Source organism: Opisthorchis viverrini (assembly GCF_000715545.1).
Source record: "Opisthorchis viverrini unplaced genomic scaffold opera_v5_6, whole genome shotgun sequence".
NCBI lineage: Eukaryota > Metazoa > Platyhelminthes > Trematoda > Opisthorchiida > Opisthorchiidae > Opisthorchis > Opisthorchis viverrini.
Window position 1 is genome coordinate 4,820,280 of NW_008751662.1, and position 12,500 is coordinate 4,832,779.

The 12,500-nt window shown below is 41.4% G+C and overlaps 2 protein-coding genes across 2 annotated transcripts in view; both read left to right on the forward strand.

The window, feature by feature from the left end:
- Positions 1 to 2,077, forward strand: part of T265_00677 (hypothetical protein) — a gene marked incomplete at both ends in the record, with an annotated part of 6,409 nt that extends 4,332 nt beyond the window's left edge. The window contains 2 exons of the mRNA XM_009164505.1: positions 488 to 622; positions 2,006 to 2,077. Of these exons, the coding sequence (XP_009162769.1) occupies positions 488 to 622; positions 2,006 to 2,077 (207 nt within the window). The remainder of the gene's footprint in view (positions 1 to 487; positions 623 to 2,005) is intronic.
- A 39-nt stretch (positions 2,078 to 2,116) lies between these two features.
- The window catches only part of T265_12605 (hypothetical protein), a gene marked incomplete at both ends in the record, with an annotated part of 33,988 nt that continues 23,604 nt past the window's right edge, over positions 2,117 to 12,500 (forward strand). Inside the window, 4 exon segments of the mRNA XM_009164526.1 lie at positions 2,117 to 2,230; positions 3,275 to 3,601; positions 4,354 to 4,656; positions 11,667 to 11,855. Coding sequence (XP_009162790.1) covers positions 2,117 to 2,230; positions 3,275 to 3,601; positions 4,354 to 4,656; positions 11,667 to 11,855 — 933 coding nt within the window.

Here is a 12,500-nt window from a genome sequence, read left to right on the forward strand (position 1 = left end):
AAGGCCACAGTTGGTCGTGTGGAGTGTTTCAGTTGAAAACGAGAGAACACAGCCTGAAAGTCGGAGAAACATGAATTAGCTGACCAGTAATTGTCTAGCCGGAGACTTCCTGCAGTTAAGAATAGATAAAACAAACGTTTATTCTATTATTCTGTTATTTTTCTGTACCGTGTTCATCCATTCTGGCTAAAAAGTTGTCAGGCTAGCGTGTGCTATTTTGCAACTGTTAAACCGAACTTCTTGATACATGCAGCTTGACCCGATTGTTCAACATTCGTCGATAACTCACCGTATGTCCCAACAACAAATGTCAACAAACGTCCGTCAATTAGACCACACTTTCCTATGAGTGACTGTGCATTGTTGTCCCTTGTATCGAATCAAACAAAGCGTGAAGTAGACTGTGCAGTGTATCTGAATCCCCACAATGCAATATAAAAGAAGGATCAAGTAGCATAATAGAATAGTATTTTACCGGAATTCAAAGTTTAAATCTTCACGCAAGAAAAACTTAGAAGTTGTCAATCGGTACACTTTGATGTCTCTTTACCGAAAACCCACTGACATTAAAAAAAATCACCTCAATATTGAATGCAGTGAAGGAATACACCATCTGATCATGGTTCCCAGAAAATAATTTGGTATCACAGATTGTCCCCTAAAAAGGCATGCCGCAATCGGATTGGCATTCCTTCAAGTGCTTGTTCTCAGATGTTGCTATTTAATATCGCACACCATTCCATCCCACATTAGTAGTCAAGCAACTGTTGCCATCCGTACGAATTACATTAGAACCATAGCACTGATACTTCATGGGACGTACAAATTCGTATCAAACATATTAATCCGGATTAAAGATCGAAGTAGAAAGACGTATTTCTTCAGAATCGTTACAGCTGTCATTGGTTGATTTTGGTACAGAGGTACGAAAGTGGCTAACGCGCTGCGCTCCGCTGCATCACTGACTTTTTGTCTACCTCAAATCACTGCTTCATATAAATAAAAGTTTGAACGAATCGTGCGCTCCATTATTCTTGTGTCTTTATAGCTCTTTATGAAGGATGTGTGGGCAGACAGATACGTAACGCCTCTGTGGCTTAGTCGTCGCAACTGTCTACGCCATGATATTTGTCACTTTTCTGCCTAAAGTTTAGTTTTGGTTTGTGGCATTTTATGGTCATTCTACGAGGAGAGTAACACTAAGCCAACAGACTGCAGTTCGAATGAAGGTTCAAACGCCGCAAGTACTCCAGGGCTCATACGTACCTGTGTATTTAGCCAGACACCAAAATAGCATTCAGTTTAGCTCATCCATGGTTTGAATTCATAGCGTCCAATATTATTAGGCACAGTAATGTGAATGCTTGTTAGTCGGTCGTCGATGGTTTCCCAACAAATTTATCCGTATTGCGTTGTGTCAAGAATATTGCCGTGATAATTGGTTCAACGTCTTCTAACCTGTACGTACAAGTGAATTAATCACTGATAAAGTTTCACGGTACGAATGGATGTTCGTACAACTATAGTTTAAGGAATGACAAAAACAGTCTTTGCAACAGAGTAACGACAGCTCCAGTCAGAGGAAGTTGGAGGTGGGGTAGTTGTATCTTATGACAAGCATGACAGAGCTTCTCTAACCCACGGCCGAAAATGTGACCTCGAGCATTCGGGTCCCACCGGTTATTAACAACGTCACTTAGTGGATTCATGGCAATATCATACAACCATACAAGTGTTTTTGTATATGATAATCCTGATGCGCAACAATTCTTAACGATAAATGATGTTGAACACTGTTTACGGTGTGCACTACTTTGGAACAAAAATTCCTTACAACTGAGTACAGGTGATTGTCCTATTCGCACAAATGCTAGTAGTTCCCATCTGTTAAACTTAGTATAATTAGTTCATGACACTGAGATTATCTCGAAAATAATCCGACAGGATCGGCAAACACAGTAGCCGTGTCTAGGCGTCTCCATCAGATATTTTATTGTCACTGTAGTCGTTGAATAATGATTCTTACATAAATTTCGCGAAATGCATTCATCCGAATACCAATCTTATTTATACGTAAAATGGCTCAAGTGGTTAGAGCGCGAATTTACTGACCGGAATGTCCGTGGTTCGAACCCGAACTCGACTTCTTCTGCCTAGGCTTGGACAATCTGGCAGTCTCCCAGCCCTCGTGCTTCCTTCGGGTATCATGGCAGCTAAGCACCGGAAGGATGTTACAACTGAACGACTTTTTTCTATTTAAGACCCGACTGAATCCCTGCGATGCACAAAAACAGTAGTGGACTTGTGCGGTATTCGGGATAGCGCTTGATACTACTCAAAAAATGGAAGAGTTTTCAGCAGTCATCTTCATAAAAATCTGACGCTTTTTATAAGTTTGCATGCCACCCTTTGATTTTTGCATCGATTTCTGTAATAACCGTCTTCTTCCTCCTTTCATAGCTTAGTCGTCCATATGAAAGATCCACAACGAAATGTTCAACAAGCCAACGTACCCCACAGCCTGTCATCCCGATTGTACCACGTCCTGTACCAGATAGTGTGCTGAGAAATCCATCCACCGTGATCCTAAAAGAAGAGCTACTTGCTCCGTCTGTGTATCACCCAACATGCAAACCGACGATTCAACTGGGTAGAAGAAGCATTTCACCCGAAAATGTAGGTCATCCTTTGTGGTTTCAACGGTGCGGATCTAAAGGGCAGATGCTTCAACATTCGCGCGTATTCCCGGATTGTTGCGTTAAATTTAGTATATAACCGTAACCAGGAAATTTCAGTTCCCGCCCTAACTGGCGCTTGTAATTTTGGTCTCTACAGCAACCAAGCTTTATAAGTAACATAAATCACTGCCTTCGAATGGGATAGTCTGTCTTTTCAAATACGAATTTATTCCAATGAAGACATCTTTATCTTTTTACTCAAAACTTCCTAGGAATCCAGAACAATGTTACCTTTTCGTTCATGAGCTGGAATTTGAAGTAACAGGTTTTGAGAAGCTCGAATCCTTTAAAATAAGTTTAGTTTTAGTCAAGAATGCACTCGAAGATACCATGTGTGGATTTCTGTAAGATGATTACCACCAAATCACTTCAATCCACAAACATTGCGGTTAACATCATGTAGCTACCCCGCCTATTCATCTTTTCTTACTGGATATATCTAGTAGAATTAATGTGAATTACTCAGTTCATTCAGAGCAGTAGCCCGACTGTGTAAGCCCCTTGCAAGTGATAGCTATATCTATCTTCTTTTGAAGGAATTCGAAGACCCAGGGAAACGGATAACCTCGAAATCGTTAAGCTCACTCCGGCGGGCTGACAACCCAGTACTTTATCGAACGAATCAAGTGTATCCAACCAGAGCAGAAAGAACACATTCCCATGGGTTTCTCTCAACAGCCCCACCTCCGTTTCCTCTGTACAGGAAACCAGATGAACAAAAAGTCTCCGTACTGGATGAGGTCCGTCAGTTGCAATCAACACCACGCCATACCTATCAGAAACCAGATGAAGTTGAAAATCGTCAACCGGATGGTAACCAAACAAATCGACCAACTCAACTCAGTAGAGCGTCTTCCGCTTACGTAAGCATCAGAGCTAGGTAGAAAAGACTTTAGACCACTTATGGGAATTCACTGTACTACTTCAGATGTGTCGTTTATCCTGAGATAGGACAAGATTTCATTAACAAACCGTTAGCAACCAAACACGCCATTGGACAAAGAACATTTTAATCTTTTCACTACATCAAATTCTTCCAAGTGTCTCTTTCGCCAATTACAATTTCTTTACTTAAATTCACTTTTAAGAAAGCATATGCGCCCATCAAAATTTTCGGTTCAAATTTCCTCAACTCTGTGATTGAACTCGAAAAAAAAACACCAGTCAATTCAACCAGTTTAGTTCGGTGAAATCAGACGGAACTACCTAAACCAACGAGTATTTCCAGTAAAAGAAATATATGTGAGAACGCGTTAAGTTATCATAACGCAACAAAATGTAACTTGTTAGTTTGGAAAATTTAATGGCAGTAACAACAATAACTTCAATGTCTTCAATGTAAAAGAGCGCTCAAAGACATTCTATGGAGACTTTTGTGTTCCTCTGCCGGCATCCATACTTCTGGGTTAACACACCGGTCACGGTGACGCACTGAGCAACAACCGACAACAACTGAAAACAACAAAAACGTTTTTTATTGCATTTCCAAAGACGTCCTTCTAATATCACTCACAATCATCATTTATCCTTCCGTATTTCAGACTTATCACGTGCTTCTGTTATTTCACCTTTTTTTGGACGACAATCTCAGCAACTCACTGAAACATTTTTTTAGGATTTATCAATTGGTGCCTCTGTACCAGAACTGATTCCTTCAAGAAAGGCCCTAGAAGAGTATATTCTAAGCTTGGAGCGCAGTTTGCAGGCACGCGGGCGGTTTTTGATTGACCATGAAGAATGGCTGAACTTGTGCCGCTCACTGGATGAAACCAAACATTGGTTTAAAAATGATGAAAAACGAAAAACTCCTGACGACTACGAGCAACGACTTTCAGCGTTGAAGTCATTGGGAGATGTAATGGAGCGCCGAATGGGGGTGGCAAACGAAGCTATCAAAATATATGAAGAAACACTTCAGGTATGCTGTTTGTTTGATATGACCAATCTGCCGTCAGATTGTAACAGATGACCGGCTACCTCTGAAACACCAGTGGTTTTTAGCGTTAAGCGGACAAATTTCTCAACCAAGAAGTTGTGGTTTTTTTACAGAAAAACTTCAAACTAGACGCTATATTGATTTCTGGTTTCGCATTTTAAATCGTCTACGTGAAAAGTTGGCGAAATTAGGTTAGAATCGTTTAAATAAATTAGCCGCCTTTTAAAAAAGGACCGAAATGAACTCACATCCATGTTACCAGGACTACTCTTCACATGAGTTTAGTAGATTGTTTCATTGCAAGTGAATACTGTTCTTTTGCATCGAAAAAAATTATGCACTTGTCTCTTCTGATAAAACCGCATATAGATGTTAGATCTATTCGAAAAGTACCTTATTCAGAAGGCGATACCTCGGTTATTATTGCTAAAATGTATCATTATTTTCGGTGGCGCATTCATAAGCGAAGAAAAGTTTTGTAAACCTGTCTAGTGGAAGACTCACCATCGCGCAAGTTTTTCCTGCGCCTGCTATCAACCGTCATTTCTTAGTTGTTTGGTTATTCTTCACCCTGCTCGTAAATTTTAGCGTTTGTCTCCATAACCATAAACCCTACTCAAGTCAGTTCGCAGTAGTTGTGTGTGATTTTACACAGACATTCTCCATTACTTCGAAAAATTGAAAAGATTTCAGGTACATCCCTTTGTATATTTCAAATGTATTTGCCTGAATGGCATTCGAGCACGTCGGACTGAAATGGAATCTCAGGGCAACTGGTCTAGCCCTACAGGAAACCCTAATGTTTTTCTAGCGAAATCCCATGGAGGGTTGTTTGCTCCGTCAATGGATATTCCATATGGCGGGCAACTACTACTGGCCTTGTAGGGACACAGTCGTCGAGCCTTTTAGACATCCGTTGGAGTCGCTGTTGAAGCTCACATTTTGGGTATCGTCGGAACTGCTTATCTCTTCCTTACTAGCTTATCACTGACCTTAAAGCTGAGTTCAGTGTTTCCTTATTTCCTATTGGTGTTGGCTGACATCTTGTAGACTATCGCTGTGATTCATAATTACCATAGCCTCACTTTAGTCTGCACTTGCAATCACGATATTATCAAGCTGTTTTAGTGTAAATGGCACAATAGTCAGATCGCCTGGTTTTCGGGGTGTTAAGACTATTACCAAATGCACTAACAGCTCTCTATTCTATTGAAGGAGGCACTTGAAACACCCAGTAGAAAGCAAGGGGTTGGCGACTGCAATAAAGTTTAGGTAGGACAAACGTCCACGACACTGTACAGTGGAATGACTAGAATAAGGAACAAATAGCCCAAAAAAGTATGACATGCGAATGAATACCAGGAGCGCTCGTAGGCGATATGGCAATGGTGAAAAACCAGCTGGACATAGTAAAATAGCTGTGGGAATTGAAGACATCTTACCACAAGGGCTGCGAGTCACACGTCGCCGACTGATGGTCAACGGCGTAAAAGCACCAAATATCCCAGTGTGAATAGATTAGTAAGCACGGTGTCGGTAAGCGTAAGATATCCGTTTTAGCTAGACCGATGCAACACGTGGGATCAATACCAGTAGTGGTAGAAAGTCCAACATACCAGGTTTTGTGTAAACCTCTATCCTAAAGAGAATACCGTATTACTAGATAACTCAAACAAAATGGCAAACATTGCAACCGATACTCAAGAGGAATCTTCAACTAAAATAAATCAGCCCGTCAGTCCCAAGACCTGCTGAACCAGACCAACAAACAGATCCTCANCAGATCCTCAGATGACAATGTTACTTTTTCAGCTTGCACATAGGGAGACATTTTGCTGACTAGCTCTGCTTCCGCATTAAGAGTCGTCCCGTTTTTTAACCCATGTACTTGGGGTGACAAAGCGTTTGTACTAAATGCGAAGCGTTTTCCAGCAGCAAATCCAACGATACTTTTTCATATCTCTTTGAAACAGTTACTTCTTTGTCGGTTGGGTTGGTCGGACCAACCGACTCATCTGTAAACTTTCCGCCCGCTAAAAGTGGCTTTCTCATGGGATTTTGTTGGCTCCTCCACCTCTATTGCTTTTTCGATGAGTTTCCTACCAATGTCAGCTAATTCTTAATACTTCAAACTTTTTGTCCAACTCAGTGAACTCCCAACATGACCCTTAGAACGTCAATGCTCTAGAACGAAGTCATTCGAACAGCACATGTGAAACAAAGTAGAATAACACAATCTATGGGACGAATCGATCCATGGACACGTAAAATGATCAGTCAATGAAACCATGCCGGATTTATTGTCTGGTTTCTGTTAGGGTATATTCGCGGTTCAAAATGATTAAGCAACACTGGCTTAGGGAGATTCAGTCTGTATGGGCAGCAGCTTCGCGCTTTGAAATCTGTGCTCTATATCTACTGGACAGTTGTTTGATTTTCATTCGACACCTGGTAAACAGTCGTTTGATTTCCATTCGTTAAAAATTAAAAAAGAGTTAGTCAACAGTGTGGGGATTAGTTTGCATAAATATGCGCTGATAGGACTCATAAATGAATGATCCTTGCACAGCTTAATTTTCTGGAGTTTCTGTGGCTACACAATAAGAGGTGAGTGTCATTTACGTTGTCTTTGCTACACAAACGTCAGACTATGGTAGGGGCTGAAAGACGCAATCCGACTGTTTAACAAGCTTTCTGTTTACTACCATCCGATTTTTTAACCATATACAACAAAATCCACAGAGTTTCGAGATGCTCGAATGCAGTCCCCAGTAACGTGATCCTGACGAGTCATGCGCCTAGGATATTGCAGCTAGACGTTCATACGTATAGTTACTATGCTGGGGAATATGAACTGACACTATAGAAGCTCGCTATGATCGTAGAGCTCACCTACAAATCGTTTTGTGCTTCACTGCAAGCTTACTGGTCACGTGCTTGTGCTTTTCAGATACGTCACATGACCGAGAACCCAGCTAGTACATCAGATAAGGTTCTTGTGGATTGTCAATCAAAACATTTATGCCGTGATGAGTTATTTGTGCTGATAAATCATCCACTTGATAGCACTCCTTAAGAATTCAAATTATTCGATGCGCTGTAAACTTGATTCAAGTAAAACTTGTAGCACATGCTGGTGGTATCACGAAACGGTTAGCTTATCTTCATCATGGAGAGTGATAATAAAATTATTAGCTGATGAAAAACCTGGCACCGTTGTGTACCACAACCAATAGTGGTTCTAAAGAAATCTAATATCAACTTAACTCGGTCATAAGCAGTCATGTTGGGATAATGAAACATTTGTTGAACACATACTTAATAAACACAGGAACGATGTTATTCCGAGAACGCGGTAAATTGTTCACTGGTGAAAAATGGAAATGCTCAAGTACGGATTAGGTTAAATGGCATTCCTTCGCAAAGACCAGGGAATATCCCTGTCAAAAAGCAACGTGTCGGTACATTCGGTGTTGAACATGGAAACGTAAAGGCTTTTGGGGGATTTGATGATTTCCTTTCCTTCCCTCGGGCCCCTAAACAGCTCAAATGAAAATATGAAAAAGACATGCTGCTCGTCTACTCATCTATGAGTAAGTAATTAGATAACCGACAGAAGTGGGTCATCAATCCGGATAAGAGCCCACATGGGACCACTATAAAGATGGCTTCAGTCTGATCGCTGCAGTAAGCAATTCTTCAAGGATATTGGGATGAAAACATCACAAGGAAGCGACAAATAGGCTCAAGCATACGTAAACGCACGTTCATTCTCGAAACATTTTCTGAAAGTTAATAATAAGTCAGGTGGTTAAACATTGCTTGATTGCAACATAAGGAAAGCACGCGCACTCGTCTCTTATTGTATATATTGTATGAATCATAGAGTCTACTTAAATAGAATGGAAATGTTGGTCGCTTGTTTATTGATGTTGCCATCGCTGCCGCTGCTTTCGCTAAGATTAGGGATCGTGAAGGTTGTGCTGTTTGCAATTTTGAAAAGGAGTGTTTCTGAAGCTACATGATGAACTCGAGAAATACACTCATTTGCAAATCAATCTGGTTTTCACGAGAGACTCTACTGAATCTCTCGTTTATGTTGCCAATTATTCTACTATTTCATTACTTGTCAAATGCAGCTTTTACACAGTAAACAACAAAACTGTGGGAGGAGGACAGAATACCCGATTTCTTTTTCATAACTTGCTTGCTGAAAACTCTTCGACAGCCCACGACCGATTTCGCCCTTCTTGGAGCTCATCAGATAGGCGCAGTCCCCGAGTTCCGTCAACCCCTATGTTCTACTTGAAACCAAATTGGACTGTTTCCGAGAAATAAACTCACGAGAGACTCAAGTGAATCTCTTGAAGACAGTCCAATTTGGGTTCAAGTAGAACATAAGGTTGACAGAAACTCAGGGACTGCGCCTATCTGATGAGCTCCAAGAAGGGCGAAACCGGTCGTGGGCGGTCGAAACACATAATGAACTGTTCTGCATGGTCATTGTTGAAAGCTCCAATTGGCTGGCAGCTGCTTTCGTACTAGAAGTGAATAAAGAATGCATTAATGAACAATGTATCGAATTATTTGGTAGCTTAGATGCGTTTACCGGCGGTTGACAAGATGGTCGTTAACCTATTCTCCGAACTTGGCGACTAGCTTGCAAACGCCTCCTCCTCAGTCGAGGAGACATCGTCAGCGCGCATTTGAGACGGCACTCCCCCAACCCACCTAATTGCGGTTATATAGTTTTCGAGAAGTTTTTGATATCTCCTCATTCGATCGGCTAACTGGTATATACCCTTCACTTAGACTTACTAACCCGTTGGCAATTAGCTTTGCACTGTGGTCTGTGATTCTCGTATGCTACAGATTTGTTTGATAGCTTCGCTTGGAAGGTTGGAATTTTACTTCCCAATCATCGATTCCTGGATTTTGTTGAAATGTGAACTTTCTTTCTTGAATTTGTTTGGCGAATTTCTATTTCTTATGAAAGAAAGAACACATCAAACTGAATAAATGGAACTTCTAAAAGAGGAAGTCGCCATAATCATCAACCGGCCTCAAGAGCAAAAGTCCACAACACAAATCAGGAATAGGCCACTTGGAATGCGAACATTAAATAACTAGATAAATAAACAATAATTAAGTAAATAGAATAAATAAACAAACCAAATAGACTATTTGACAAACCAACAAAATACCGGATGTGCATATCACAGTGCACTACAAATTGCACAGGGTCACTTGAGAAGATATCAGGCACCATTGGTAATACGGCTGCGCATCAACCTACTGTGCAGCGGAACAATCATGTGAAACAGAGCCGTGCAATTATGCCCCCACGTCCGAATCACGTCCGATTTCATCATGTGCCGGAGAAAGGTCAAATAGGGACACAGAAAGTTCACACCCACTCCATGGCCAAGGAACCCCGTACACAAGCTCCCAGACGGCCATCTACGATCAACCGAGAACCAGTGTGGATGTGTGGGAGACACACTGGTTGGTTGACAGCGGATCGACCGTCAAATACGGTGACAAGTGAATCATATATATAGAAGTTTGTAATTGCGTTAATACACAGTTCCTTCAGGTCGTCTTCTTGTCTTGTGACTATAACCCAGTAGCGTCAGGGCAGGTGAAGAGATACAACAATTGGAAGACCAATATAAACAGGTACGGATTAGGTACACACTTGTCTGTGCACTAATGGTGTCTCTGATACTGCGGACGAGGCGTCTACGAGCAAGTTTCCGCGTTCGGCGAACAGACCGACGGTCGTCTGATCAAAGACCCAAATTAATGAAATTTGTGCTAAGTGGGAAACAAGCTGAATATTTACAAACCAGCCGAAAAATTCTACCACCAAAACAGTTTACTGCTACTCAAAATCTATGGACTTGATTTTGGTATATGCGTGTGCTGAGTTTAGGCTTTACGCAAAACAGCGATTTTAGACGAGCACCTTGAAACTTTCCACCTGTTAAACTGTCCATATTTTCCTACGGCGGATCAGTGGGACCCATCTTCAATCCCATTTTGCAACTGGAACTTTGGCCTGCCGTTTGACTTTGGGTCATCGAGGGTGCCAGTGTCATAAAACGTGAGTGTCCTGCGGCCTAAGGCCGAACAAATGGCATCTGTCGGTTGGCGTCGTTGAACAATTTGAAATTGTTAACCAGTCCAATACTTGAATACGATATACAATATACAATACAATATACAATATAAACGTGTAGCGTTCCTGTGTATTGACGCTGAAAAGACAATTGTCAAACCCACAATCCGGGTAGGATTACTAACAGATAGCGATTTTGGTGTTTTATGCATGGAACTACATACGCTCACATCTACCTGCAGACATGGATCTCGTTCTCGCCACTTGTAGGGTAATCCACAAGTAACACATTGAGTCTTCATGTGCCGTACTACTGACACACACACGCACACTTACTGGGGATGGTCCCCACTTCTTTATATTTTATAGGAATAGATGCCCAATAATAACAATAAGTTTTGGATGTGAGTGAGAAGTATTCCAAACAGAACGTAGCCTTTTTCCCATAACACACGGTACGCTGTCAGTAGGCCAATAGAGCCAATCACTGGTAGCATAAGTAAACTGAAATTAATAATATGCATGCTGTTACACCCGAGACATCTTTCCGAAAATATCCGTTTCAGGCTCTTTTCCATGGACCACCGTACAGTTGACACTACAAGAAAGTGATCCGCTTGGGGAGGTTGTAGTTTGTTTTCAAGAGAAATAACATTCTAAGTTTGGGAAGGTAAGTTTCAAGGACTAAGAGAGAGAGAAAACAAAGTCCGGAAAATAGGTTCTGATCACATTCTGCCTCTGTTCGCCTGCTCCGATGATTCTTGTAATTAACGTTTCTGTTCACCCGTAATAAAAAAGCTGTTTGTCTTGACACTCAAATTTCCATTGTTTCTTGTCTCTGTCTTTTCTATACCAACTGCGTCCACAAAAGCACATTCGAGATATAATCGATAGCGAAATGTTTCGAGGAAAACCGCTGAGTTCTGTACAACTGGAAAAACTTCAGCAACTTGTGTCCGATCACGAAGAATGGTTTTTTAGCGTCCTTGACCCATCCGAGTCTGTTATGGGAACCGGCAGCAACGGGGACACTTTGGATTACTTTAATGCTAAGCACCGGGTAAGTCTGCATCTGCATAAATACAAATCCTTCTCCCAGTCTTGTGCACATATTTCACGCTCCCTTTACAGTAGCATGGGTTATGTTTTATTTGACTGGAATCTCATATTTCATATACTCAATACACTATCTTCCTCTGTACCATACCTTTGCTATCCTTTGGACGACTAGGTGTAATTTGTTTACAGACAAACACAACGAGATAGTGTTGAGGCACGAAATGGCTGACTGGAAAGCCCGTGGCCCGAACCCAACCTAAACAGCTGGACTGCTCGTGACTAGGCTTCAGCAGTCTGGCAGTGTCTCATCCCTCGGGTGGTATGGAAGCTAAGCACCGAATGCTTGTTGCGACTGAACGATAACCATTCAAATTGCCGCGATGGGAATCCTTTTGGACGTATACAAACATCTTATTCGATCCGAACAAACCTGAATGCGAACCGCAACGTAAGACCTTCCATAATGCAGATGAAATGCATTGTGTTCATAAAAACAACATCTATAATAATGAAGGCGACAAATATCGTGCTATACTGAGTTAGTGGTTTTCTGATTACTTAACTTCGCTGTGATTAGCTAGTACACGTCACCTTTGCTACAGCACATTTCCTCACATTTCGCGGAATTAGCGGTGGTAAGCATAGC